The sequence below is a fragment of the Rutilus rutilus genome, assembly GCF_951802725.1.
Source record: "Rutilus rutilus genome assembly, chromosome: 7".
Taxonomy (NCBI): Eukaryota; Metazoa; Chordata; class Actinopteri; order Cypriniformes; family Leuciscidae; genus Rutilus; species Rutilus rutilus.
The window spans coordinates 1,729,609-1,753,207 of NC_140221.1; the positions used below are offsets into that span (position 1 = coordinate 1,729,609).

At 38.4% G+C, this 23,599-nt stretch overlaps 1 protein-coding gene across 1 annotated transcript in view; it reads left to right on the top strand.

Moving 5' to 3' along the window:
- brinp1 (bone morphogenetic protein/retinoic acid inducible neural-specific 1) overlaps positions 1-23,599 on the top strand; it is a 169,522-nt gene that overhangs the window by 141,822 nt on the left and 4,101 nt on the right. The window contains exons 6-7 of the mRNA XM_084412818.1: positions 1,282-1,518; positions 14,243-14,465. Of these exons, the coding sequence (XP_084268944.1) occupies positions 1,282-1,518; positions 14,243-14,465 (460 nt within the window). The remainder of the gene's footprint in view (positions 1-1,281; positions 1,519-14,242; positions 14,466-23,599) is intronic.

Sequence of the window (23,599 nt, forward strand, 5' to 3'; positions counted from 1 at the left end):
TGTAAATGGCCAGTGATCACATCAGTGCAAATTGGCATTATGAGGCAGAATGGCCTTCAATTAATCATCTGACGGAAGATAAAGTAGAAAAGCAGAAGCAACTGTTCAAGGTTATAAATGAAAACAATATTTGTGAGAAATTCCAGTCAGGCTTCAGAGAATACCACAGTAAATAAACTGGCCTTTTAAGAGTGACCAGTGATTTACTGATGGCAGAGAACAAACTAAATGCCACTTCACGGCCAGGACTGGTCTGAGAAGTTAGTCATTACATGCAGATTAGTCTAATTTGATACCAAAAAGTACGATTGATTTCCCCTTGACTAACTGCTATAGTTCACACAGTCTTAACATAATGGTGTGTGCGACTGGCACATGGAGCTTCATTGATTTCATTTGACTGGTAACAGCTCTATAGTGTTTTATTGTTCTAATTGAATGTATTGATTAAACACAAGAATTTAACACTAGATACAAACACCCAACAAAGTTGGAAATAATACCATTATATGGATAAAGAATCCCTGGAAATCAATTAAAGGGAGCAAATATTGCCTCGTAGTGGATAAGTTAGTTTCTGTCACTCACAACCGTACAGAATATGAAGAATATGAAAAGGTACCAGCACAAAACCCCAGAAAATCGTAAAAGTAACACAAAATATTGAGATTATTGCACACCCCAGTTGCTGTTGGTTTTCTGAGTGGTTTATAGCCTGGTTTTACGTGGTTGCGAGTGTGTTCTGGTTGGTCTCTTACAGACATGATTCAAGTAATCATTCACATCTTGAGCACAAGCGTGAGATAAGTTTATTGTATGGTCTGATGCGCACACACACACACACACACACACACACACACACACACACACACGCACGCACACACGCACACACACACACGCACACACACACAGAGCAGAGGATATTATGACAGCCCTGGTAAATAAGCCGAAGCCGATCACGACAGAATACATCAATCACTCCTCCGTTTTATTCCATTATGTAAAGTCCTCCCACTCCGAGGGGACAGTTCAAAGTCAAGAGGACCTCTGGCAAAACTTTTCACAGCAAAACATGATCCACTGTCACCGTCAGGTGCATATGGAGATCATTCACCGCATCTGGACTGTAGATGCTCTACATGCGGTCCTTAATGTGAAATAAAGAAAGTTCTGTCATCGACTCTCTGCGGCGCTCTCTACCTGTTGCTCGCTGATGCGAAATCAATAACACCTTTGGATCACTGTAATGACTTTAACATTGATTCTCTTTCCCGTTTGCAGGTTTGCAGGTCATTTTCCCCGAATACCTGCAGGAGAAGTTCGTCCAGTCGGCTCTCAGCTACATCATGTGTAACGGGGAGGGCGAATACATCTGCCAGAACAGCCAGTGCATCTGTGAGTGTGCCGACGAGTTCCCACAATGCAACTGTCCCACGACTGACCTCCAGATCATGGAGAACACGCTCATCGGCATGACGGAGACCTGGGAAGCGTCTTACAGCGACTTCGAGAACTCAGGTAACACTGAGGCCATATCCACACACTGCAGAAAATGATCAAGTTCACTTAGGGCGTCCAAATCCACTTTTGCTAGTTTAACGACGGGGAAAATGGTCGGTGCTCCCGGCGCATGGTCTAAAAGGGTTGTCCCATTCTCATAATGAGTAATGGGTGTGTTTTGGGATTTTCGTGCGTTAAACCAGTCAGAGTCTCATCTCCCATTCCCTTTAAATGCCAGTTGCGCTTGCGCCATGGCGGATTCACTATTTACATGACGGAATCTGATAGTGGAAAGACCGAACGCGTCTCCAGAGCGCAAACGCTCGTGCGCGAGGTCAAAGTGTGCAAGCAGATCATCTACGGGACAAGCCGGATTCACCATATCTTTATGCACACAATAATAATCTTTTACATTGTAATCCTGTTATTTTAAATATTTGGCATGTTTGTGTGCTGATGTGCGTCCCTGTGTGTGTAATAAGCAGAGTGTACGTGCGTTGTGGACCCGCCTATAGGCGCACATTACTAACGTACTCATTAAATAACAAAAGAAATATTGCGCTATTGACTTTAGAGCAGGTTTCAGTCGGTCAATGTCTCAGTCTATTTCTGTTCCTCAAAATAGTAACGCTTCAACAATGCGCCAGAACACACACTCGTTCTCAGACCAGCAGCTCATGGGCGCACAAATGGGCGCAAATGCATTTAAACAACGCGGCGCAGGACGTGAAAATGAAAACTGTGTCGGACTGAAACTAGCAAAAAACACTTGCGTCGCGCTTGCCGCTGCATTGCGCTGGGTGTAAGATAGGGCCCAATATACTTATGGCATTTTACTACTTTAAATGCATCTTGAGTAAAGGAATTTTTTTATATTTTAATGGGAAACAAGACACTGAGTAAGAAAAGCATTTATTTGCAGTGCACTAGTTTGAAAATGCATCTTTTTCTGTCCGGTTTGGCCTTTTGTCCACACTGAGACTGTGTTTCTGTTAAGGCGAGACACGGCAGGCAAAAACATCGTTTTTTTTTTACTGGTCAATTTTGAGATTTTTGGATATTTGTCTTCAATAACATGTCTTCTTTTAGACTTGTGGTGAAAAAAAGTCTGAAATACACATTTAGGTCTTTATTTTACTACACTTTGTCTGTTTGCGTCTGTAGATTTCTCATAAATTCAACAAAAGTTGGCGTTCTTAATCAACGCGCTGCTCCGCGATCTCTGTCTGCTCCCTGTCATCACACACACCGTTAGGAAGCTCTCTCTCTCCTGTACAATCCTGTCGGATCCACATATGGTCACTTCCTTTTTATCAGCAACCAATCGTGAAAGTAAAAGGGCTGAATGCGCAATCTCATTGGCTGATGATAAATCTTTAAAGCCCGTTTTCTCAAAATGACTTTTCTCTCATTCTCCAAGTCCGAAATCTCCACTTCAGTAGCACCTCTATACACCAACCTTTCCAGTCTTGTACCTAGTTATATTATGAAGACATTTACAGAGGGATTTGTAAATATATTATTCCTAGCCTGATTTATATAACATTTTATTCCAAAAAACATGGCAAAAATCTTTTTTTAAGGCTATTGACAGTATATTCTGATTTACAGGATAACAAAAGTATATCCATAAATCCCTCTGTATTTTTTTTTTCCCCATCTAATATGTGAACACAATGAAAAAATAATTTTTAACCTGGCTTTATCCAATACTCAGATTTCGTTTTTTTAAATATATGCAAATTAGCGCATATTTAATTAGATATTGCCTACTTAGCATATTTAAACATTCAATTACAGAAAACTTGTAATACATTTTTTTTTCTCATCTTAATGTAGGTAATCACCTGGGAAAGATTAATGGTGATATCTGCTAGCTAAACATGTTACCCTATTCACCTGTAGTGTCTCGCCTTAATGAAAACTAAGCTTTTTGAAAACGCTCTCCAAAGTGGATCAATTTGAAGCTGTTTTGGCGTTGTAGTGTGGACTGAGAAACAGGAGGTATTTAAAAACGAGTCGTGTGACGCATGTTGTACCAACAGATCTTAATGTTTATACCAGTATTGTGCCGTTCACTTTCACACTGTTGCAAAAATATGTCACTTCACACACTCTTCATATCACAGTCCTGCAAAGATGACAGAATACACTCGCATCTGCTGTCCTGCGACAAAACATGAGATCAGTTTTAGCGTTTTAGACCAACTATATAATGATGAGTGAGAGCGACCTGGACGATCAGTGAATGAGGAGATATTGTGCTAAATTAAATTATCATTGTTACAGTGTAATTATATATTTAAGTACTGAGTAATATTAATGAACTACATGTACTTACTATAGGGTTAGGGTTTGGTTGAGGGTTAGTTGCATGCATAAGTTACTGTTAATACTATGGTAAGTACATGTAACATCTGTAACAAGGACACTGTAAAATAAAGTGTTACCTTTATTTGTCCATCTGTATCATCTCAGTGAGCTTTTGTGAGGTTTTACACACGTGCAGTAAAGCTGAATTTAGTGTTTTCCAACGTTTCAATGTGGATGAGAAACTTTTGGAAACCGCCTGAATTCGACAGACGGAGAGCGTTTTTAATAGAAACGCCACTTTCAAATGTATCCGGATTAATGTAGACGTGGCCTGAGGATAGTTCTGCCAAAAGCCGAAGATTTTATCTCTCACTTTTCGTCGGAAATGTCCCTTCAAAACCGTAAATTGAGTGAGCTTGCAGAACGGCGCCACACTGATCTGACAGCATTAGCGGGCGAGTTAGCTCGTCAGGACTGTCAGCAAGTCTGGCCTGGTGCCAGTTTTACCATGCATTGTCAAATATGACAGTTTCACCGCGCTACACATCATGCCTAATAAGTAGACGTGGCGACAGCGAGCATCGAGTCAGGTGTTGTAATCATTGGCGGATCGATTCCCACACTTCCTCGGCTTCACTAATTGGGCTAAGTGACGTTTGAAGTCGTCTGCATTGATTTAGCTGGAATTAAACAGAAGACGTCTGTTTGCTCATTCAGTAGAGGAGCAGCTCTCGACTCTTCTCCAGCGCTCATTATACGCCAGCTAGGCATTACACTTGCCTTTTCACTCATTTCCTAATGCAAGTTACTGAGAGAACATCATTGTGTTATTTTCATCCAGTCAACAAACCAGAAAATGTAAACAAGTTAACTACATGTACAAATAAATAATGCACTTATGCAAAAATATGCATTAAAAGGTTCAGAAGGGTTGGTTCACGCAATGTTTCATTGTTCATCCCATATTAAAATCTATTTTTATACAAGTAAATAACTCTGTGCATTAATGCTGATTATTGTAATGGCTTTGCAATGCATGCAACATAAAGTATACAATTAGATTAATATATTATGCATGCTATTACAGCACAGGCTTTTAATGCAAAACTTTATACAATGTGTGATGGGGTCCATGCAAGCTGTGGAAACACTATATATATATAGAATATAATTTATCTAATACACTTTTATTCAAAAGTTTGGGGTTTGTGAGACTTTTTAATGGTTTTGGAAGAAGTCTCTTCTCTTCACTGCTGTATTTATTTGATAAAGAATACAGTAAAAATTGTATGATTTAAAATAACTGTTTTCTATGTAATTTATTGCTGTGATCAGAGCTGCATTTCCAGTCTTCAGTGTCACATGATCCTTCAGAAATCATTCTAATATGATGATTTGATGCTCAAAAACATGTTTTTTTTTTAACATTATAAAAGACTTCACTTTTTTAATTAATTAAATGCAGCCTTGCAGAAAACAAAAACAAAAAAACAATCAATTTCTTATGACCTCAAACTTTCAAATGTTATTCTAACGAACATTAAAAAATCTGTTTAAATCAAGTCAATGCAAGAGCGTAACAAACGGCTGCATATTTAAGGAAATGGTCTAGTCTCTTCAAGGTCTCTTCTTACCTTCACTTTAGGTGAGAAAGTGCACGCTTTAAATCTAATTAATCAGCTTGTTATATGTGAGCCACCTTGCGCCGAAAACTCTGCATAAGACTTGCATGCTAACTTCTCTCTTTGAGCCAATCTGCAATAAAGCAAGCATGAATAATTCAGAGACCCACAATGCTTTCTCTGGGAGAAGAGGCACTTCTCGCGCTTTATTGTAACAGTCAATTTCACCCCACCGCCTGGACTCGAATCACACGCCACGGGCGAAAGCGCTCCATTCCCACTCCCAAAAGATGGATTCATAGAAAGGCAGTGCAGGTTTATGAATGAATGTTATTTTCCAACCAACTGTTTCTCAGATATAAGATCTGCACTGCTGCAAATATGTGCATTTACTTGCATGATGATATGTGTCTGTATCTATTTGTACTTGATCTTGGATCACTTTTATTATTTGTAGACGTTTTAATGACACATTTGTATAATAAAAAGGAAGAGTTGTAGTTAACCGTCTCCATAAAACAAACAAAACAAGCTCTAGAATTTAATACGTTAACACGTTTTACAGACACTTCATGTTTAATGGTATTAGATGATTGTGTTAATTGCATGTAATATATTAGACTTTCATTCAAACATTTGCTATTGGTGCGTCAAAGGTGTTTTTATGCATGTTTGAGCTGAGTTTTCACTACATTTAAACTACACAGTGTGATTCAAAGTTTCTAAAAGCTTTGTTTCTACCATTGCTGCCATAACTCATAGTTAATGTAAGAACCACAAAGTGTTTTACATGTGTGCACTGACACTAAAACAGCCTTTTATGTTAAGCATGTGCTTTGATTGCTATGAATTTCTAGGCCTTAAATATTTATAATAACTTCTGGCTATAACATTAAAGGCAGACTGCGACATATCTGGCACTACAGTATCTGTTAGATCTGTAAGAACTGCAATCCTCAAATGGAGTAATGAACAGTATGCGAGATATGAGGAGCTCAAAAGCATCATTATAACCGCATACAGTTAAAACCAAAAAAATGATGGAGAACAGCAGCTAGATAGTGACCTTCAGGATGTTTATGTGTTTTTAATACTAGCTTAACCCCCGTTTTAACATTTTTAGCTGTGAAAAGTCATTCATCTGATGACGACTATTAATATAGCATCGCAGAATGGTTGTAAAAAGGTGAAAGTGAGCGTTGTTCTGGGTAAATCGCAGTTAATGCCACGCACACGCCGACAGACATCTTTCACCTCGCTGATCAAATATTTCTGAACAAGAAAAACATAAAGCAGAAATAGGTTACTCCCCAAGGTGATTGCTCAATATCCACCTTATGAGCACGCTAGCTTATATATTATTAACCGTTAATAAAAGGTCCAAATAAAACCAGGCACTGCGATATATTTATATAGAGCAGAGGACGCTCAAATTGAGTCTGTGAACCTCAAGGTCGCCGCAATATTCCTCTGGACCGGCCCGAGGAGAAAGCGCTCGAGCGCCAAATGCGGCGTGAACAGATGAATCTCCTGAAATGTCAAGCTTATGAATTAGGGAAGTGATAATTGTTTGAACGTGTTAATAACGTCCCACTTTAATGCCAATAAGTTCTTAAATCATCATCACCACCCAACCCATTATTTTGAGGTGTGACTGACTATGATCGTCTCCATTTTTCAGCTGGCTTGGGCGTGAGTCGTCATTCACAAGTTGCATTCACAATTCCAGTCGTAATAGGGTCGAAAATTAGGAAGCCTCTGGGATTTTTTGGGTGAAAATGCTACACATTAGTTAAGAAACACACTCCAAAAGACCCAGAGGCACCTGAAAACTCTTGAAACTTACTTTTAAATGCTAGTACAGTTTATAAAGATGTCAGAAAAATCTTATTTGGAGTTAATCAGAGTCACTTCAGGTGAAGACGCATTTATGTGCTACTAATTTTAATTCATTCTGAAATCAGCCACTTACGCAAATTATGAAAGGGTGCACACCTTTGCCGTGAGGTTATTTTGAAATGTTATTTTTGAAATAAGTTGTAAATTTTACATTTAGGGCACAAAAGTTCTGATGTGATTCATCTTTGTTTCATTTTTTACATCACAAAAATCAGGGGTGTGTAGACGTTTTACAGCAAGAAAATCATTACTGCTGTATATATAAGTACAGTACAGTAAGAAAATCATTATGTATAAGTGCAGTGCAGTAAGACAATCAATACTGCTGTATATATACAGTATAAAAGAATAGTTAGGAACACAAAAACAACACTTTTCCTTTTTGCACACTCTCACAGCGGAGAGGTTATCGGTCAGTGGATGCAAACTTAAGTGTTGAGACACGATCCACAATGAGAGAAATCGAAACTTTAAATATGTCGAGCCAATCACCTGTTTACTATAGATACTCACATTAGATAAGATTGACTTTGACTTACCATTGACTTTCAAGTGAATTTTTTTTTTTTTTCTACTATGGAAGTCAATGGGGTCCATCAACTGTTTGTTTACAGACCTTCTTCAAAATATCTTCTTTTGTGTTCAGCAGAATAATTCATACAGGTTTGAAATAACTTGAGGGTGAATAAATGATGGTAGAATTTTTATTTTGAAGTGAACTATTCCTTTAAGGAGCACAACTGATTATACCATTATTTCTGTCTCCTCCTATTCAAGTAGACGGAGCTGTAATTGCATCACTAGAAATAATGTTCTGCCTGGGAACAATGTGGATATTTAGGGCTTAGCACAGACATGTGTGGATGTGGGACCATCCTTTGATGAAATAATAGAATATGTGTCAGGGTTGGCTTGGAGGGTTGAGGCGAGGACTGAAAATGGTCTTTATTAAATCCCCAAAATAAACAAAAACTACCCTGTGGGGAAGAACAGGCCGACAGGACTAGACAGGGAGCAAGTTAACACGAAGTACATTATACAACGAACTGGCACAGGTCTGAAAACACAAGGAGAATAAATAGGGCAGCAAACAAGGCAAAGATGGAGGACAGGTGGGACAAATCAATCAACAATCAGATAACCAGAAGGTTAAAGGAAGTTCACCCAAAAATGTAAATTATGTCATCATTTACTCTCCCTAAAGTTGTTTCAAACCTGTATGAAGTTCTTTCTTCTGCTGAACACAAAAGAAGATAGTTTGAAGAATGTCAGTAAATGATGACAGAAATTTTTAAGTGAACTGTCCCTTTAAGACAATAGACATGAGAGCCATGTTCGTCTCACACTCAAAAACTAAAACAAGACACACACACAGCTAATGAGAACACTCATAAGCCACGTGTTCACACAAGACACAACATGGAAACATGCTACACAAAACACAACAGAAGAGCAAACTCGAATCCACACGCTCACACAAGACAGAGCGCACGGAGAACGAGAACAATATGACTTTAAGGCAAATTCAAATACACATGGAAATGTTTTATATAAGAACGTTGTCAGTGTTATGCATTCAATATTTCAAAATTATTGCTATTATAACTAGCACGGTGCATATGTATCACTATATGAGATTTTAAATAAAAAAATATTCAGACTCTATTTTCCAAAGTGCAACACTGTACATACAGTACAATGATTTGAGTGATCGTACAAATGCTGCACAGAAACAAACATTACAATGTTTCAAAAGGTGCACATTGTACACAGTTTTAGAAGATAGCAGACTCTTACAATAAGCATTTTCCAAAAATAAATACAAATAAATAATAATTGCTTTGATGTACTAATGTTTGCAAGCTCTGTTAATAATGACAGAGTTTTTTCGAAAAACAAAACATTGAATGTCTTAATTCATAAAGTTTGCCAACAAATCCCTGGAGCACTGTATTATTCTGCTTTGTTTTCAGAGTTGTTTCTCTGAATATTGCGTGCTTAATACTTCTGAATAGAGGGAAACTGACCAACTTTCTCTGGAATAGAATTCTGTTTTATATATATATATATATATATATATATATATATATATATATATATATATATATATAACTCATGAACTACTTTGTTGGAGAATAAGCTAAAATATGTACCAGGCTTAAATGAGTCTTGCTTGCAGGTTAATGTCTAAGTATAGAGCAGAACTGCATAATTTTATTAGTGGCAAAAATTCAATTAAAACTTCAGTTAAAACATTAAGCGGTTTACTAAAATGATTCAGGGTTTAAAGGGGTCATATAATGGTACATGCACTTTTACAAGTTGATTGTACTGAAATGTGTGTTGGCAGTGCCTGTACACAACCATCATATAATGATAAAAATCCAGTGTTTTTATTTTTATTCTTTTATCTTCTTATATGTTTTCTCCTGTCTCTAATCGAGCCGTTCGACCGTGTGACGTCACACGGTCGGACGCCCCTCCCACAATTGTTGATTGACAGCAGCGTTTCAACACAGACCCGCCCTCGCTCGTGAGCGAGCTGTCAATCATAGTCCGCATTGTTGATACGCTGGAGCAGAATGGCGTTGTCTAAGCGACTGTGGTGTTCTGTTCTTGGGTGTAATAACGAACACAGCATCATTTTGAAGTTCCTAAATCCGAACCGCTGAAGACGCAGTGGATGAGTTTTGTTTTCAAAGGGAATATTTCCCTCGATCAACGTCAATGCTTTCATGTTTGCGCGAATCATTTCTCACCAGACTGCTTTATAAACGAGAACATTGAAAAAGGTATTAGCTCCTGTCTGAGTATGTGTTGTTTATGTGCCTAATGACTGTCATAGTCTCACAGACTGCTTATTTTTTAAACAGATCAGTATAATTTTAGTGCTTCAGCCCTGACAGCTGTACCTAACACTGCATAGATAACGTTACGCATCACGGACAAGCCTACATTTACCGAAAAAAAAAGTTTTTCATGACCATTAGCTGTAACATCAATCTGTCAATGAACTAACGTATACATCAGTAAACACATAGCGTTCATATCTCACTACTCTACCCTGCCAGTACACACAAAGATAGATCAAAGTGACATTACATTAACCAACCATTCAGAAACGTCGTGTTCGAGCCTTAATTGTCTAACTTCTTCGGGACCGTCATCTTGTTCCGGGTCCGACTCCGGTTCAAATTGATACGGTTGCACAGATGTGTCCTCAGAGACTCCCGCTGCCATTCTTCAAAATATACCCTCAACTGTTGTCAAGGCAACACTCCACGTGTATTGTGTCAAACGCCCCACAGAACAGAGGGGCGGGGTGAGCAAAGCTCATTATCATTTAAAGACACATGCACTTAAACGGCGTGCTGAAAACAGAGCTGTTTTTGACCAAGTAAAATGAGTGTTTTCTTACAATACTAATGAGAATTTTTAATTAAAGTATATTACAAACTTTTCATTTAGACCCTAAAGAATCATATTAACTTGTACAAAAATGGCATTATATGACCCCTTTAAGCCCAACACTAGCGCTGCACATATATATATATACAGGTAAAAAAAAAAAAAAATGAATTTCGTGCAAAAGTTATAATCTTGATGATTATGGCTTACATCTTATGAAAACCCCAAATTCAAAATCTCTGTTTATTATACCTATTAAAAAGTATATTCTTTTAATGTCTGTTCCCTCTTTCTCTGGACGAATAATTTCCATCAAGTAACACACCAGTAAACACAGTCGCTCTGTAGACAGTTGCTGCGCTGGGCCTGAGGCGGTTTCTGGATTCAGATGTCACACTGTCGTTTTAATAGCATATCAAACACATGAAAGGAAACAAAGCAGGTGGAGTTGTTAAACACCATGAGTGCATGTTTAGACCATAATATTGACATCCCCAATATGACCATGCCGCATATACTGTATTTTAATGGACATCACCCAACCTTGACTGCAGTCGAACACACACGTTTCCCCTGTGTGTGCCGTCGGCTACAGGTATGTTCATCCGGACTGCCTTACGTCTGTCATATGAGTCCTGTCCCACAGCACACATCTGTGTTTAAAGCAGGGGTGTCCAGTCCTATAGGGTTGAGGCTAAAATTAGCTTGTGAAAGTGAAATCTGGTAACCCATACTCAGAATTTGTCCTCTGCATTTAACCCATCCAAGTTAGTGCACACAAATTAAAGTAGTGAGTAGTGAACACACACACAAACACTGCAAACCATGATATACACCCAGAGCAGTGGGCAGTAGGGATGTGCATCTCTATAACTGAGGCCGATGTGATACGCATCTCGATGCATTGCCAACGATACGATACGTTAAATATACATATGAAGCAGCTACTGATGCGATACGATTCACCCCTATTACGATGCAGTGCGATCCGATTCCTTTTCAACACAATGCGATTCAATGTGTAGCACCGAAGGGGTGGGTTTCGTTGTTCTGGACTCAACTATAATTACAACACCGACTACGCCACCCTGGGAATTTCACCCAGGGAAATAATGGTCCAATAAGGACACACAGGTTTGTTCCCACAAGGATAGAGCAGAGACGTGAATATAGAAAAGTAACAATACTTTATTATGACTAGGTTAAAAGCTAGACACAGACACAGACACACACATAATTCAATACACAAAGGGTTAATGTGGCTTCAAAATCAAAACTAAAGAAAAATAAACCAAATCAATCAGACAATCAAAGATAACATGTCAGATGGCAAAGGAGAAATAACAAACCTACCCAATTCCACTTCACTACAAGCACTTCAAACGTACACTAAATGTACTCACTTCACCACAAGCACACGTGCATTCAAGTGACAGGAAATTCAGAAGAATCAAATCACTCAGTGAACAAGGGTACCCATTAACTTGGACCTAGAGTGGTCAGCACTCCTTCTTAACCAGTCCAACAAATATAACAAAATCAACGTCAAATTGTCACAAATCAATAAACAAGAGAAAAAGAAAAATACAATCAAATGATCATAAATCAAATCAATAAACAAAGGAAAAAGAAAAATACAAAATTGATCAAAAAATACAAAAGCAACAAAATAACAGATGCAAATCACATTACACCTGATCCATGAACAATATACACACAAACGACTCACTCCATAAGATCACGCAAACCATCAATACTTATTTCTCACGAGAACACACTCACACTCTCTCTCTCTCTCTCTCTCTCTCTCTCTCTCTCTCTCTCTCTCTCTCTCTCTCTCTCTCTCTCACACACACACACACACACACAATAAATGAACGCACTCAAACAACTCGGATCATCTTTTGAGTTCATTCACACAACAATCTAATTACACCATACGAACCCCACAAATGCAATATAAAAAAATATTGGTCACTTTCTAAATAATAAAAGTAGAGCGCATTTATTAATAATTATATATAAATAAATTGGTTTTTACCGTTTAGAAACGATGCACCCCGATACAAATGCCAATTTGTATCCGATGCACACTTTTTTAAATCGATGCATCGCATTGTTAACTTTTATGCCGATGCACCATTGCGAATCGGTGAACCTTACCATCCCAAGTGGCCAGCCATTATGCTGTTGCGCCTGGGGAGCGATTAAGGGTTCTGGGCCTTCCCAAGGGCACCTCAGTCGTTTACTAGGAATCCAACCAGCAACCTTTGGGTTACCAGTCGCCCATGACTGCCCCTATAAAAATGTTACCTCATGTTGCATTTGCCTCTCCTTTTCCCCCAGAAAAACTGGGATCAGGAGAGCAAGTGCAAGTCCACAGAGAAAACCTCCTTCAGTGACGATGTTCTCAGCTTGATGTGCAGAAAAGAGACTTCATTAGGAGATTCTGTGGGCCATATTCAGTCTAGATCTTCCGATGAGGAACTATCTAGCCGATGCGATGTCCTCAGCCTTTTCTCCTCTGTTTGAAGCACTATCTTGCAGACCTGTTCTGCACTTGAGCATAAACTCTATTTGACTCTATTTACTCCAATAATACACTTTCCTGGTCATGGTTCAGTGGAGGATTTTGTTAAAGTTAAATGCATTTTAAAGCTAAATGCATGAATCTGGTGAACTTTGAGAGTTCGGAATTAAAAAGTCTGTTCCTGGCCTTTTAACCCCTTTTTCCCACACATCCCATTTTGGCAAGTGGGGCATACATACCCAAAATAAAAATATTTCTGCTCATACTGTAAGTCAAATCTGAGGATGTTATCTCTAAAACTATGAATTGTATGAAATATTTTCTAAGACCATGTTGTGTGTTTTTAGAGAAGGCCAATAAAAGACTAATAGAATATTTTATTGCCCTGTAAACACCTACTTGCGGTCTATTGTCTATGTCTGGTGTGGTGAACTTCCACATTCATGTTTCTATTGTTATCACTCGACAAACCTTTCACACATCTGCCGGTGTGTTGTTCAAAAATTAAACCAAAGCAGTCTTCATAATCTTTAATATTATGAAATAACTTGCTCTGGCTTTCATTTTTAACTGTCGTTACCCTGGCCACACAGGAAAGGGGTTAATGTTATTAATGTTAACTAGTCAAATGGCCGTTTAGTCATTGTTTTTGGGCTACTGTTGTAGGTAAGGCAGCCTTTATAAGCTATTAACTCATTGAATATCCTATTTCACTTGGAAATTTACACATTACGCAAGTAAAATGCATGCCGAATGGCTTTGCATGATTTGAAAAATAGGACATGGAAATTGTTCGGGATTCTGAAGGCTCTCTATGAGTATCAACAGTGTTTGTGGTTAAAATCAATCCTTGTCCGTAAAAGTCAATATTTTTCTCCATCTCCCTCAAAGTATCATTATGTGGTTTATGTGGATATGCTTTTGTCCTCCATTATATGAGCGCCTGTCTCTCTCTGTCCTTCTCTCCTAGATGAGTTTAAGTCTTTCCTGAAACGGTTGCCCGCGACCCATTTCCTCCCCGTGAGCAGTGTGCACCTGCTGTGGGGCAGCGACTGGGACCTCCAGAACCGCTATCGGCTCCTGCAGAGCTCTCTAGAGGCCCAGAGAGTGAAGATCCAGCGCACGGCTCGCAAACTCTTCGGTCTGAGCATCCGCTGCCACCACAACCCCAACCACCAGATGCCCAGAGAGAGGTGAGAGACCTGATGTTCCCTTACTGAAGAATACAGTAGGAAAACAGCCTCATAGTACAGAAACTGCTCACATTAGAGCTAGCAAGCATTTCCCCATTAATTTTCTCCATAGGGATTTCAGCAGATTTATGAACTAAACCAACCAGCTCCCAATCACAAAATTACAGGAGTTTATTCCTAGATAAAAGGTACATGCACTTCAAGTTTTTTTCCCCCCTTAATGAAGTATCCCAGCTGGGGCAGTCATTGCCTAATGGTTTGAGAGTCGACACATGACACATGCAATGAATGCTTACAAAAATATTCAGGATAATGCAGAAAGAGTGATTCTGGACTGTAGTGTCATTGGGCCCTATCTCGCACCCAGCAATTGACTTTGTACACGACGCATGTATCATTCCTGTTTTGCACCCGACGCACAGCGGACTTTTCCCTCCACAGACGCACGTCGGTAAATTAGGGAATGAACTTGCGCTCCCGGGGGCGGTTCAGCGAAAAGAGGAGGCGTGTTCCGGCACAAACGTTCCCTGGTGCTATTTTGCAGTTTCAGAAAACAATTCCGCCACAGACCAGGAGAAACCTAGACTAAAGTCAGTGGCGCGTTATTCAGATGCTATTCTAAGGGCGCATGCTTGGCCATAATGTAGCGTGTGCACAACGCACATACACTTTGCTTCTCTCATCTACACAGACGCAGCAGTTCCCATTTTTGCAAATCATACATAATTACAAGGAAAAATATTACCACACGAGGGAAATCATTGTGGTGTCTATAAAGATGTGAAAAAATAGGCATAAATCTAGCTTACACATTTACCCAAATTATTATACACCTGTTTAACCGGAGCTAATTTGGGTGTGTTTCTCCATCCCCAATGTCACTTCTCTGTGTTTTACGGCCCTGACGAGAACGTCGGTCTCCTCGGCTGTGAACCGCTCCTGGCAAATCCGCCGTTATAATAGCAATCCGCCATGGAACAAGCACGCCTGCTCTTAAAGGGAATGTGAGATGACGCTCTGATTGGTTTATTTCACGTTACGCCCAAACCACACCTATGAATAATGAAGCTACTTCAGACCAACACATTTAAGATTTGCGTCGGGCGCAAGAGTCATTTATCCCGCCGGTATAATAATCCCGCCGAGATCCGCCCACAAAGTTACTTGCGTTTCATGTTTGATGCTTGCGTTTCAGATCATTAAAATAGGGCCCAATGTGTCATGTAAAGAAAAGAGATTCATTCAAACTATAGTTTTACAGAGCCAGATCTATAGTCTCAAATATACACTATAATCAAACTATCATAACAGTGTAATTTTAATGACCTCATCTGTCGACATCATGCTGGTGCAAACTCCCACATCTCTGTGATCAGATGCTTTCTGAACATAACTTTGATTCATTTTTTTTTTTTTTTTTTTTTTTTTTTTGCCAGAACGTTCCCTGTTAGCAGTGGTACAGTTGATATTGATAAATAGAAGTGCTGTTTTATGACTGTACTGAAGTTAAAGAGTGCAGTGTCAAAAGTATTGCCTTGAATGTAGACAAAGTAACCTGTTCATTAACTGGACTTATTATATACACACTATTAAATGCACATAAAATAAACTACAAACATGTTTATATGGTTAAGCAGTGCGAGAGCATCAGCTGTCACTAATGTGGAAGTGGCTCACCCACGCTCCAATGGCGGCTTTGACGAGGTCTGTGCTGAAGCGTTATCAAAGCCGAGCAGAGCATAGTCTGAGCTCTGTAGGGCTCACATCAAGCGCGTTTGATGGCAAGAGCACAGAGAGAAGAGTGTGTGTGTGTGTGTGTGTGTGTGAGAGAACGACAGATAGAGAGGAATACAGAATGGGATTGACTATTTTAATTCCAGGTAAGTTGTTATCGGTTCAGCGTAGTGTGCCAATAGACAAAATTCCCTGTGATTTTCGGGGCTAATTCGTTAAACACTGGACTTCAAAGTAGAGTGTTGTTCTGCTGGAAGTGGGAGAGTCTATTTCTGTTTATGTGCAAAACTACATTCATACTTCAAAGTCAGAGCAGCTAGTTTAGCTAACTGATAACAGTGCACCAAATTAGCATCCTATTTTAATAAACTAAGCAGCAGGGTAACAATTCGTCACGGTAAACAATCTCTGGGGCAAAGCATAGAGTTTGAATGCAATCCTCATGGTTATACACCTCGTCTTAAATTAACTCTTTAAATAGAATCATACTTTACTCAAGCATGCATGCAATTCTGTTGAACATGCTTAATGTATGCAATTACTGTGGCGGTAACAAATCTTAGTACTCAAATATCCTTAAAAATGTCTGTACCATTAACCTGGGGGGTTGTTTTTCTGCCACAATGTTTTGAGCGAGCAAAATGGCATTTCACACGTGCATGAACTGAGTTTTGCAGATAAATGCTCGTCTCACAAATCAGAAAGTATTTCGAGCAAACGAAAACTAATTTTGTATTAAGAATAAGTTTGCAATTGTGGCAGAAAAATAACCCCACATTAACCCAGATGTGTTGTGGTCCATAAGTGCTTTTGAAATGCTACTCCATTAAGCTTCAAAACCTTTACATCGTGCATCTTTTCCATGTTAATCCATGTTTTAGTCCTAATCAGCCACAATGGCGATACGCAGCAACCGACAGTGGATTATATTTGAGAAGCGGTTTCTATTTATGTGACGTCGCGGCTGGAACAACAACATACAAAGTATGACAATGATAATCTCAGGTACTGATTATGCGCTTTATTTAATGTTAAAAGAATTTAATTTGAGTTTGAATATCATTAATAGCCGTACTGAAAACGACAATAGATAATTCACCTCAGATCTTGAAAATAAGTGAAAGGAAACAAGAACGTTCAAACTAGGAACAACCAAGTGTATACCATGACAAAGATTGTTTCTGTCAGTCTGTATGCATTTTTAATAGTGTTAACAGTGTCTTTTTTATGTGAGTACAATGTGCTTCCAGACAGACTCCGCCCACACGCTCTTCTGATTGGCTGTGATTTTTGATTGATTGATGACATGAACCGATGATGAGTGTCTAATGTTTCAATTGATCTTGGGTCAGTTTTATAATATAGTGTAGGTTCATTTTTAATTAATTAAATTTATTTGATACTTGAAAAAGGAAAATGATACTTAATTGCTTCTACTTGGCCTAGTTTGTCAAGCCTGCACAAAAAAAAAAATATCATGGTATTTATACTTATAGCTCCCCAAGTCATGCTGATAATGCAACACACACCTTGTATTGTAAATTGCCTTTTAGAATAGAAATCATAAAATCGACAGAACCATTTGTGTTCATTAAGTCCTGCCCTACATTTCCCCCAGTGACAGTCTAGTTTCTCTCATTAAAGAAGGGTTTCTGAACCATGTTTCATTCTGTTCAGATCATCACAGACTTTCAGCTGCAAGTATACTGTAACTTGTTAAGCATGTGAAAAGTTTGCATCTGTAAGCGTAGGCTGAAAACTTGTTGAGACGGTTGTTACTGTTATTGCTGCCAACCATTGGTTTCGTGAAAGACACGCCATTACATCCCATATGACAACCCAAGAAACATAATGTGAAACCTATGACTGAACACAGACAATTGATGCATACAGATATCAAGAGTTAGAGCGACTCCAATGCACATGTCCAATTTGGTGTATTACTTATACTAATCATAATACACAATTCTTCCACCAACGAACATACTTAATTAGCGACTGTATGCACTGTAACTGTATCTTCTCAGACTGATGTTGAATTCATTAATACAGCGTTCATTGAATTATGTTTATTTTAAACTCATTCTAAGCATCTGAGCTCAGATCAGCCCCATAGTGGCATATATTCCCGAGATGTTGCTGTGCTGTCACTCAACATGTCGACTCTGTCTCCACTGACCTGCTCTTTGGCCTGAAGGCCCTGATGAAGAAAGATGGCTGCTCGCTTGAGGAAGAGTTTCTCGTTGCTCATTATTAGCAGAAAACTGCCTCCATCCGCCCCATAGACTCCAGAGACAGAAGTTAACTAACTCAATTCTGCAGACATTCCTCCAGTTTGATGGCACACCAATTATCTAGAGGAAGAAAAAAAAACACTTGGCTCCAAACTTTGGTTACTTGTGATTACTGCCAAGTTTTCCCAGAAAGTTCCTACTTACAAGTTCTGAAGTCATTATTATGATACTTAATGTGCTTTTGGGCTTTAATGGGCTTCTTAGTGCCACTGCGAGAGAAAAAAAAAGAGCAGCTAAAAAACGTTTTGATAATGTTGCCATTAAGTTAGGCTATAAAAACGTTATTTTGTAATGTCCTCTGGATGCTCAAAATGTAAACAATCTCTCTTTCGAATGTGGACGTTAAAGGAACATTCCATTTCATCATTCTTCAAACATTATGGGAATGTTACTTTTGAAAGTTCTCTGAACATTCCGAAACAAGTCGTAACATTTAAAAAAAACGTTCGACGAACATCCAACTGAAAAATTTCAGAGAAAAGTTTTTTCTTTTGCTAACATTTTTTAATAACATTATTAAAGACCAGATCATTTGAATGTCTATTAACGTTCCTGGAGGAATGTTAGAAAAAAGAATATTTGTTCTTAGCTTGGTGTTTTAGAATGTATTTGATTAGATATTCTTTATATGTTGTCACAAAGAATGATGTGAACTGTAGTTTTGTTCCTGCAATACACACACACACACACACACACACACACACACACACAAATGAAATAACTGAACACATTAAATTGCATTGACAAAATAGAAAAAGCCATTAGCTCAAATTAAATTTTTTCCGTTTGGTAATTACGTTCATCTGGTAAATACGATCGCTCTGACATGGTTTGAGAGCTGCATATGTTTCCCCTCTATGATAAGTAGATTACACTGCTGGTTCTATTTTAAGGGCAGATCTTCCATATATACTGTGATAGATTGGTGAGATATTCCACTCGCCCGTTCTTGATGCAATAGTGCCGACGCACAAGGTCTGTCTGTGGAACCACAGCTCAGCTTTAACCTCCACTTTCTCAATTATTGGCCTTTTGCAAATCGTGCAGTTTCTACTTTTAGGGAAGCATCTCAAAGTCAGCTGGTGTTTATTCCTGGCAGAAGAAAAAAGCTGATGCAAGTTTTACATGAATATTTTGGCTTTATTGTTGCTCCTTCCTGAGTAGAGTCCAAGATCAGGTAACCTTAAAAATGTACGGTTGGCTAAAATTCCCAATAACAGATCTTTTAAGGCCATTTCCACTCGTGATTCGATTGATTAGTCCAAATCCAAGTTTGATATCTTCCTTCGTCATGCTCTTAGGTTTCTCTCATAAATCATACATTTGGGTTGGAAACACTGTACTACTGCAGGTAACAACTCCAGAGTGGATGATGCCCTTTTCACTCTGTTATTGAACTATTTGTCCACCAAAGCTTTACACTCACAGAACAGCACTTGCAGTTTTAAATGCGTCACAAGAGACAAAAATAATGCGAGCTGTGATCCGAAGGCAGTTTATTTGGAGACAAGCAGCTATGAGCAATATGCTATAAAAAGTGTCACAGAGAGCATGAAAATGTGCAAATTATACATTGTTAATCATGGTGGATTGCTTTCATACCAACTGCAGACCTTACTGGAGTTCACATGAACCAAGAAATTAGACAAATTTAAGAGAGCAAAAAGAACTTTGTGGGTGCAATGAAAATGAATCAAATCATTTGTTTTTCCATAATAAAAGGATACAATTAGACATTTACTGTATAATCGTTTTGATTTGATTTATTTTTTTAAATACAAAACCAGGTACACTACATTTTAAATGGTGAAATAAAAGCCAAATACAGTTTGTGTTGTCAAAATACCAATAATGACCCGAAAAAAAAAAAGTTCTGATTTTAAAAGTTCGGAAGTAATATTGACATTTCAAAATAAGAGTCCCAGTGTATTATTATTATTATTATTATTATTATTATTATTATTATTTTAATTTTATAACTTTTAGTTATGAACAAGCCAAAAAAAAAAAAAAACTGGGACTCTTATTTTGAAATGTCAATATTACTTCCGGTTGCTCATTCAAACAGATGAGGGAGATAAAACATGCACTCTTAAAAACATCTACAGCATTACAACACTGTTACAGTTCATCAAGAGTAGATCATAAGTTAACCTGTCGACATACATGCATTCATTGATTGAAAACTGCTCTGAGTGGGCGATAATGCACAGTGCTTTTACTTTGAATTTATTTACATTCATTTCATTAAACCATAGCCTTTTTTACGTTTAATAATCACATTAGACTAAATGGTGATTCCTGTTTTCTGGCTCCAAATGTAACACTTCTTTAAATGATGATTGAGATTTATGTTATAAGCTACCATTTAAGATATTTAAGACTTTTATGACCTTACATTTAAATAAATGTACAAATATGGAAGATAAAAAAAAAAAACACTCAATGAACTGATATGGAGTGCGTTTCCCAAAAGCATCGTTAGCCAACTATAGTCGCAAGTTCAGTCGTTATAAGCAGTTCAACGAGTCTGTGTTTCCCGAAACCATCGTTCCAATGAACGTTCCAGCATCGCAGAGTTGTGTGTTTTTAACGACAGATCTCGACCTGTGGTTAGAAGAAGAGTTTCTAGTTTGCATGACATGTGGACTCAATAAATCTTTATCTTGAGTCAAATAAGCAAGCTGACATTCAGTACAACCTGTTTCTTTTATGCAGAATACATACAAATGTCATTTACGTCTTTTTGTGTGAACATGCTCTAGTGCGTAAGAACGAGCCTATGATTGAATCTGGAAATAACTGAGCAAAATGAGAAATAGTCCTCAGACGCCATGTCTGTAATTTACAGCAAAACATCTAGCGTTAATTTGATCTCAAACAGATTCATTAAAAGTAGTTATTACCAGCGTGACATCATTAACCAACGTGGTTGAACAACCAATTTACGACAGTATGGTTTGGGGAAACAGTCGTGACTTGCTAGTTGATTTCTTCAACGATGCATCGTACTATGGTAGTTTAGCAGCGAGTTACGGCGCTGGACGGGATCTGTGTCCAAAGGCACCAAACGCTCACACACATATGCAGATATAAACACCTTTTGATGCTTGGCCTGATAAATTGCTCTGGCCCGAGCAAAACCCCAGCCGGCGCTGAAGTGACAGATAGATTCACGCCTCGGGGACTTCTGTGCCATTTGACGACAGAACGCATCGCAAACGCCACTGTGATATTTAATCAAATCAAACGATGCAATTAAACGAGTAACCAAACCATGCTGCCCATTTCAGTTTATGCCAAGCCACAAAATCACGCTTCCTGGCTTGTTGTAATTAATAAATGTTTGTTGTTAAGCTCTACCTGATAAACCACGACTGTGAGATGGTGCACATTTTGAGGGAAGAACAAGACTCTTATTGACACCCACGCAGAACACAGACAGAGCGGTTATGCAATGTGGCTTTATGTTCATATGCCTCGAATAAAGAGAAATATAGTGCCAGACTGTGAAGGAGGGCTTCAACAGCTAAATCTTTCCATTGCATAGGTAATGAGCAAAAAAACATTACATGCATATTTTGGGCTTTTTAAAGCAGCTGTTTTCTGCAGAAACAAACAATTTTGCATAAATATCAGAGCTTTGCATTTTCTGAAGATGTTTGCTATGCAGAACTGAACCACAATGCTTGGGTGTTGTGGATGTTTGCCAAGATGTTGGTTTGTCAGTAGCAGAACGAGTGAGACGAGTTAACCCACGCCACAGACCTTAGTCAGGTTAGACGCGATATTGAATTTAACATGGATGAAACCTAGGCTGTCAGAGCCTTTTTTTGTCTACTGATTTGTTTTTGTCTTCTGGAAAGATGTTTCGTCAGTTGAACAAGTATGCTGTTAAACAACAGTGCAATCCATTGAACGCATTTCAAAGTCCCCCTGTGATGAAATGTTCATATGTCTATATGGTGTTTTTAATGTGCTTTAAGACAAAGCATGTGTAAGTTCATAAGTCGACACCATTGCTGAGTATTTCCTCCTTAAAACTGCAGTGAACCAAAGACAGTCTCAAAAACACGCTTTGAAATCGCTGGTGTTTCTGACGTCACAAACTACTTTGTAACCAATCAGATCAACGTGTGATCGTCAACCAGTGGATCTCTGAGCTGAGTGAGTGAGTGGAGGCGGGGTGAATTTGCATATTCATAGAACCGTGTATATAAATGAGGCAAGGGTGTCGAGTTACATTACAGCTATTTTAAGGCATGAGGATTTTTTTTTTTATAGGAAAAAACGCTTAAATATGTCATTTTGGTGATCAAAGATGAGTTTAAAGGGATACAATGATTGACTACAGGGGGACTTTAAGTCTGTCCCTCTCAGCCTTGTTTTCATTCCTGTCTAAGGTTTGTTGGTTGAGCTTGGTGTAATGCCAACACAGAGATATCTGACAGGTTGCAGTATCGCTTGCAGCATCTTTAATTGAATAAAAGAAATGAAGCAGATATACAGGCCTTCCCTCAGTCCGTATGGCTTACTCTACTCTCTACTCATCCATCATCCATTAGAACAGAAATTGCAATGATGTACGTCACGCAGTTTGTGCAGAAGAGCGCTGTGATGCTCCATTACAAACACGAGGATGTGAAAACAAACAGCATTCTTTTCCGTCGTCTCCATTTCATCCCCCATGGCGAACTCAAGTCAGCCACTTGTTTCAGCTAAACAAATAGTAGTGCAAAATAAAACCAGAAAGCCACTATTGGGAAAAGCAGTTAGAGAATATAACATATGGGAGTCAGGTCGCATAAAGATTGCTTATTGTGAATAAATATGAAGAAAAAAAATACAATATTAAATGCCACAAGTGAGTTTACTTCTATGGCTTCAAATTGATTGGGACTAATCTTAAACTTATTATTGGTCAAGTAATCTTTAGCGAACTGAAAATCAAATAACGTCTGGCTTGGACTATAGCTTTATTTATATAGATTGAATGCCACAAGATGCTTATTTTTACAGGTTTACCATTTCACTTCCCTATTGATAGTTTTTGAAAACTCAAGGAATGTTCATTGCTTTACACATCTAGTTTAAGAAACGTGTTTG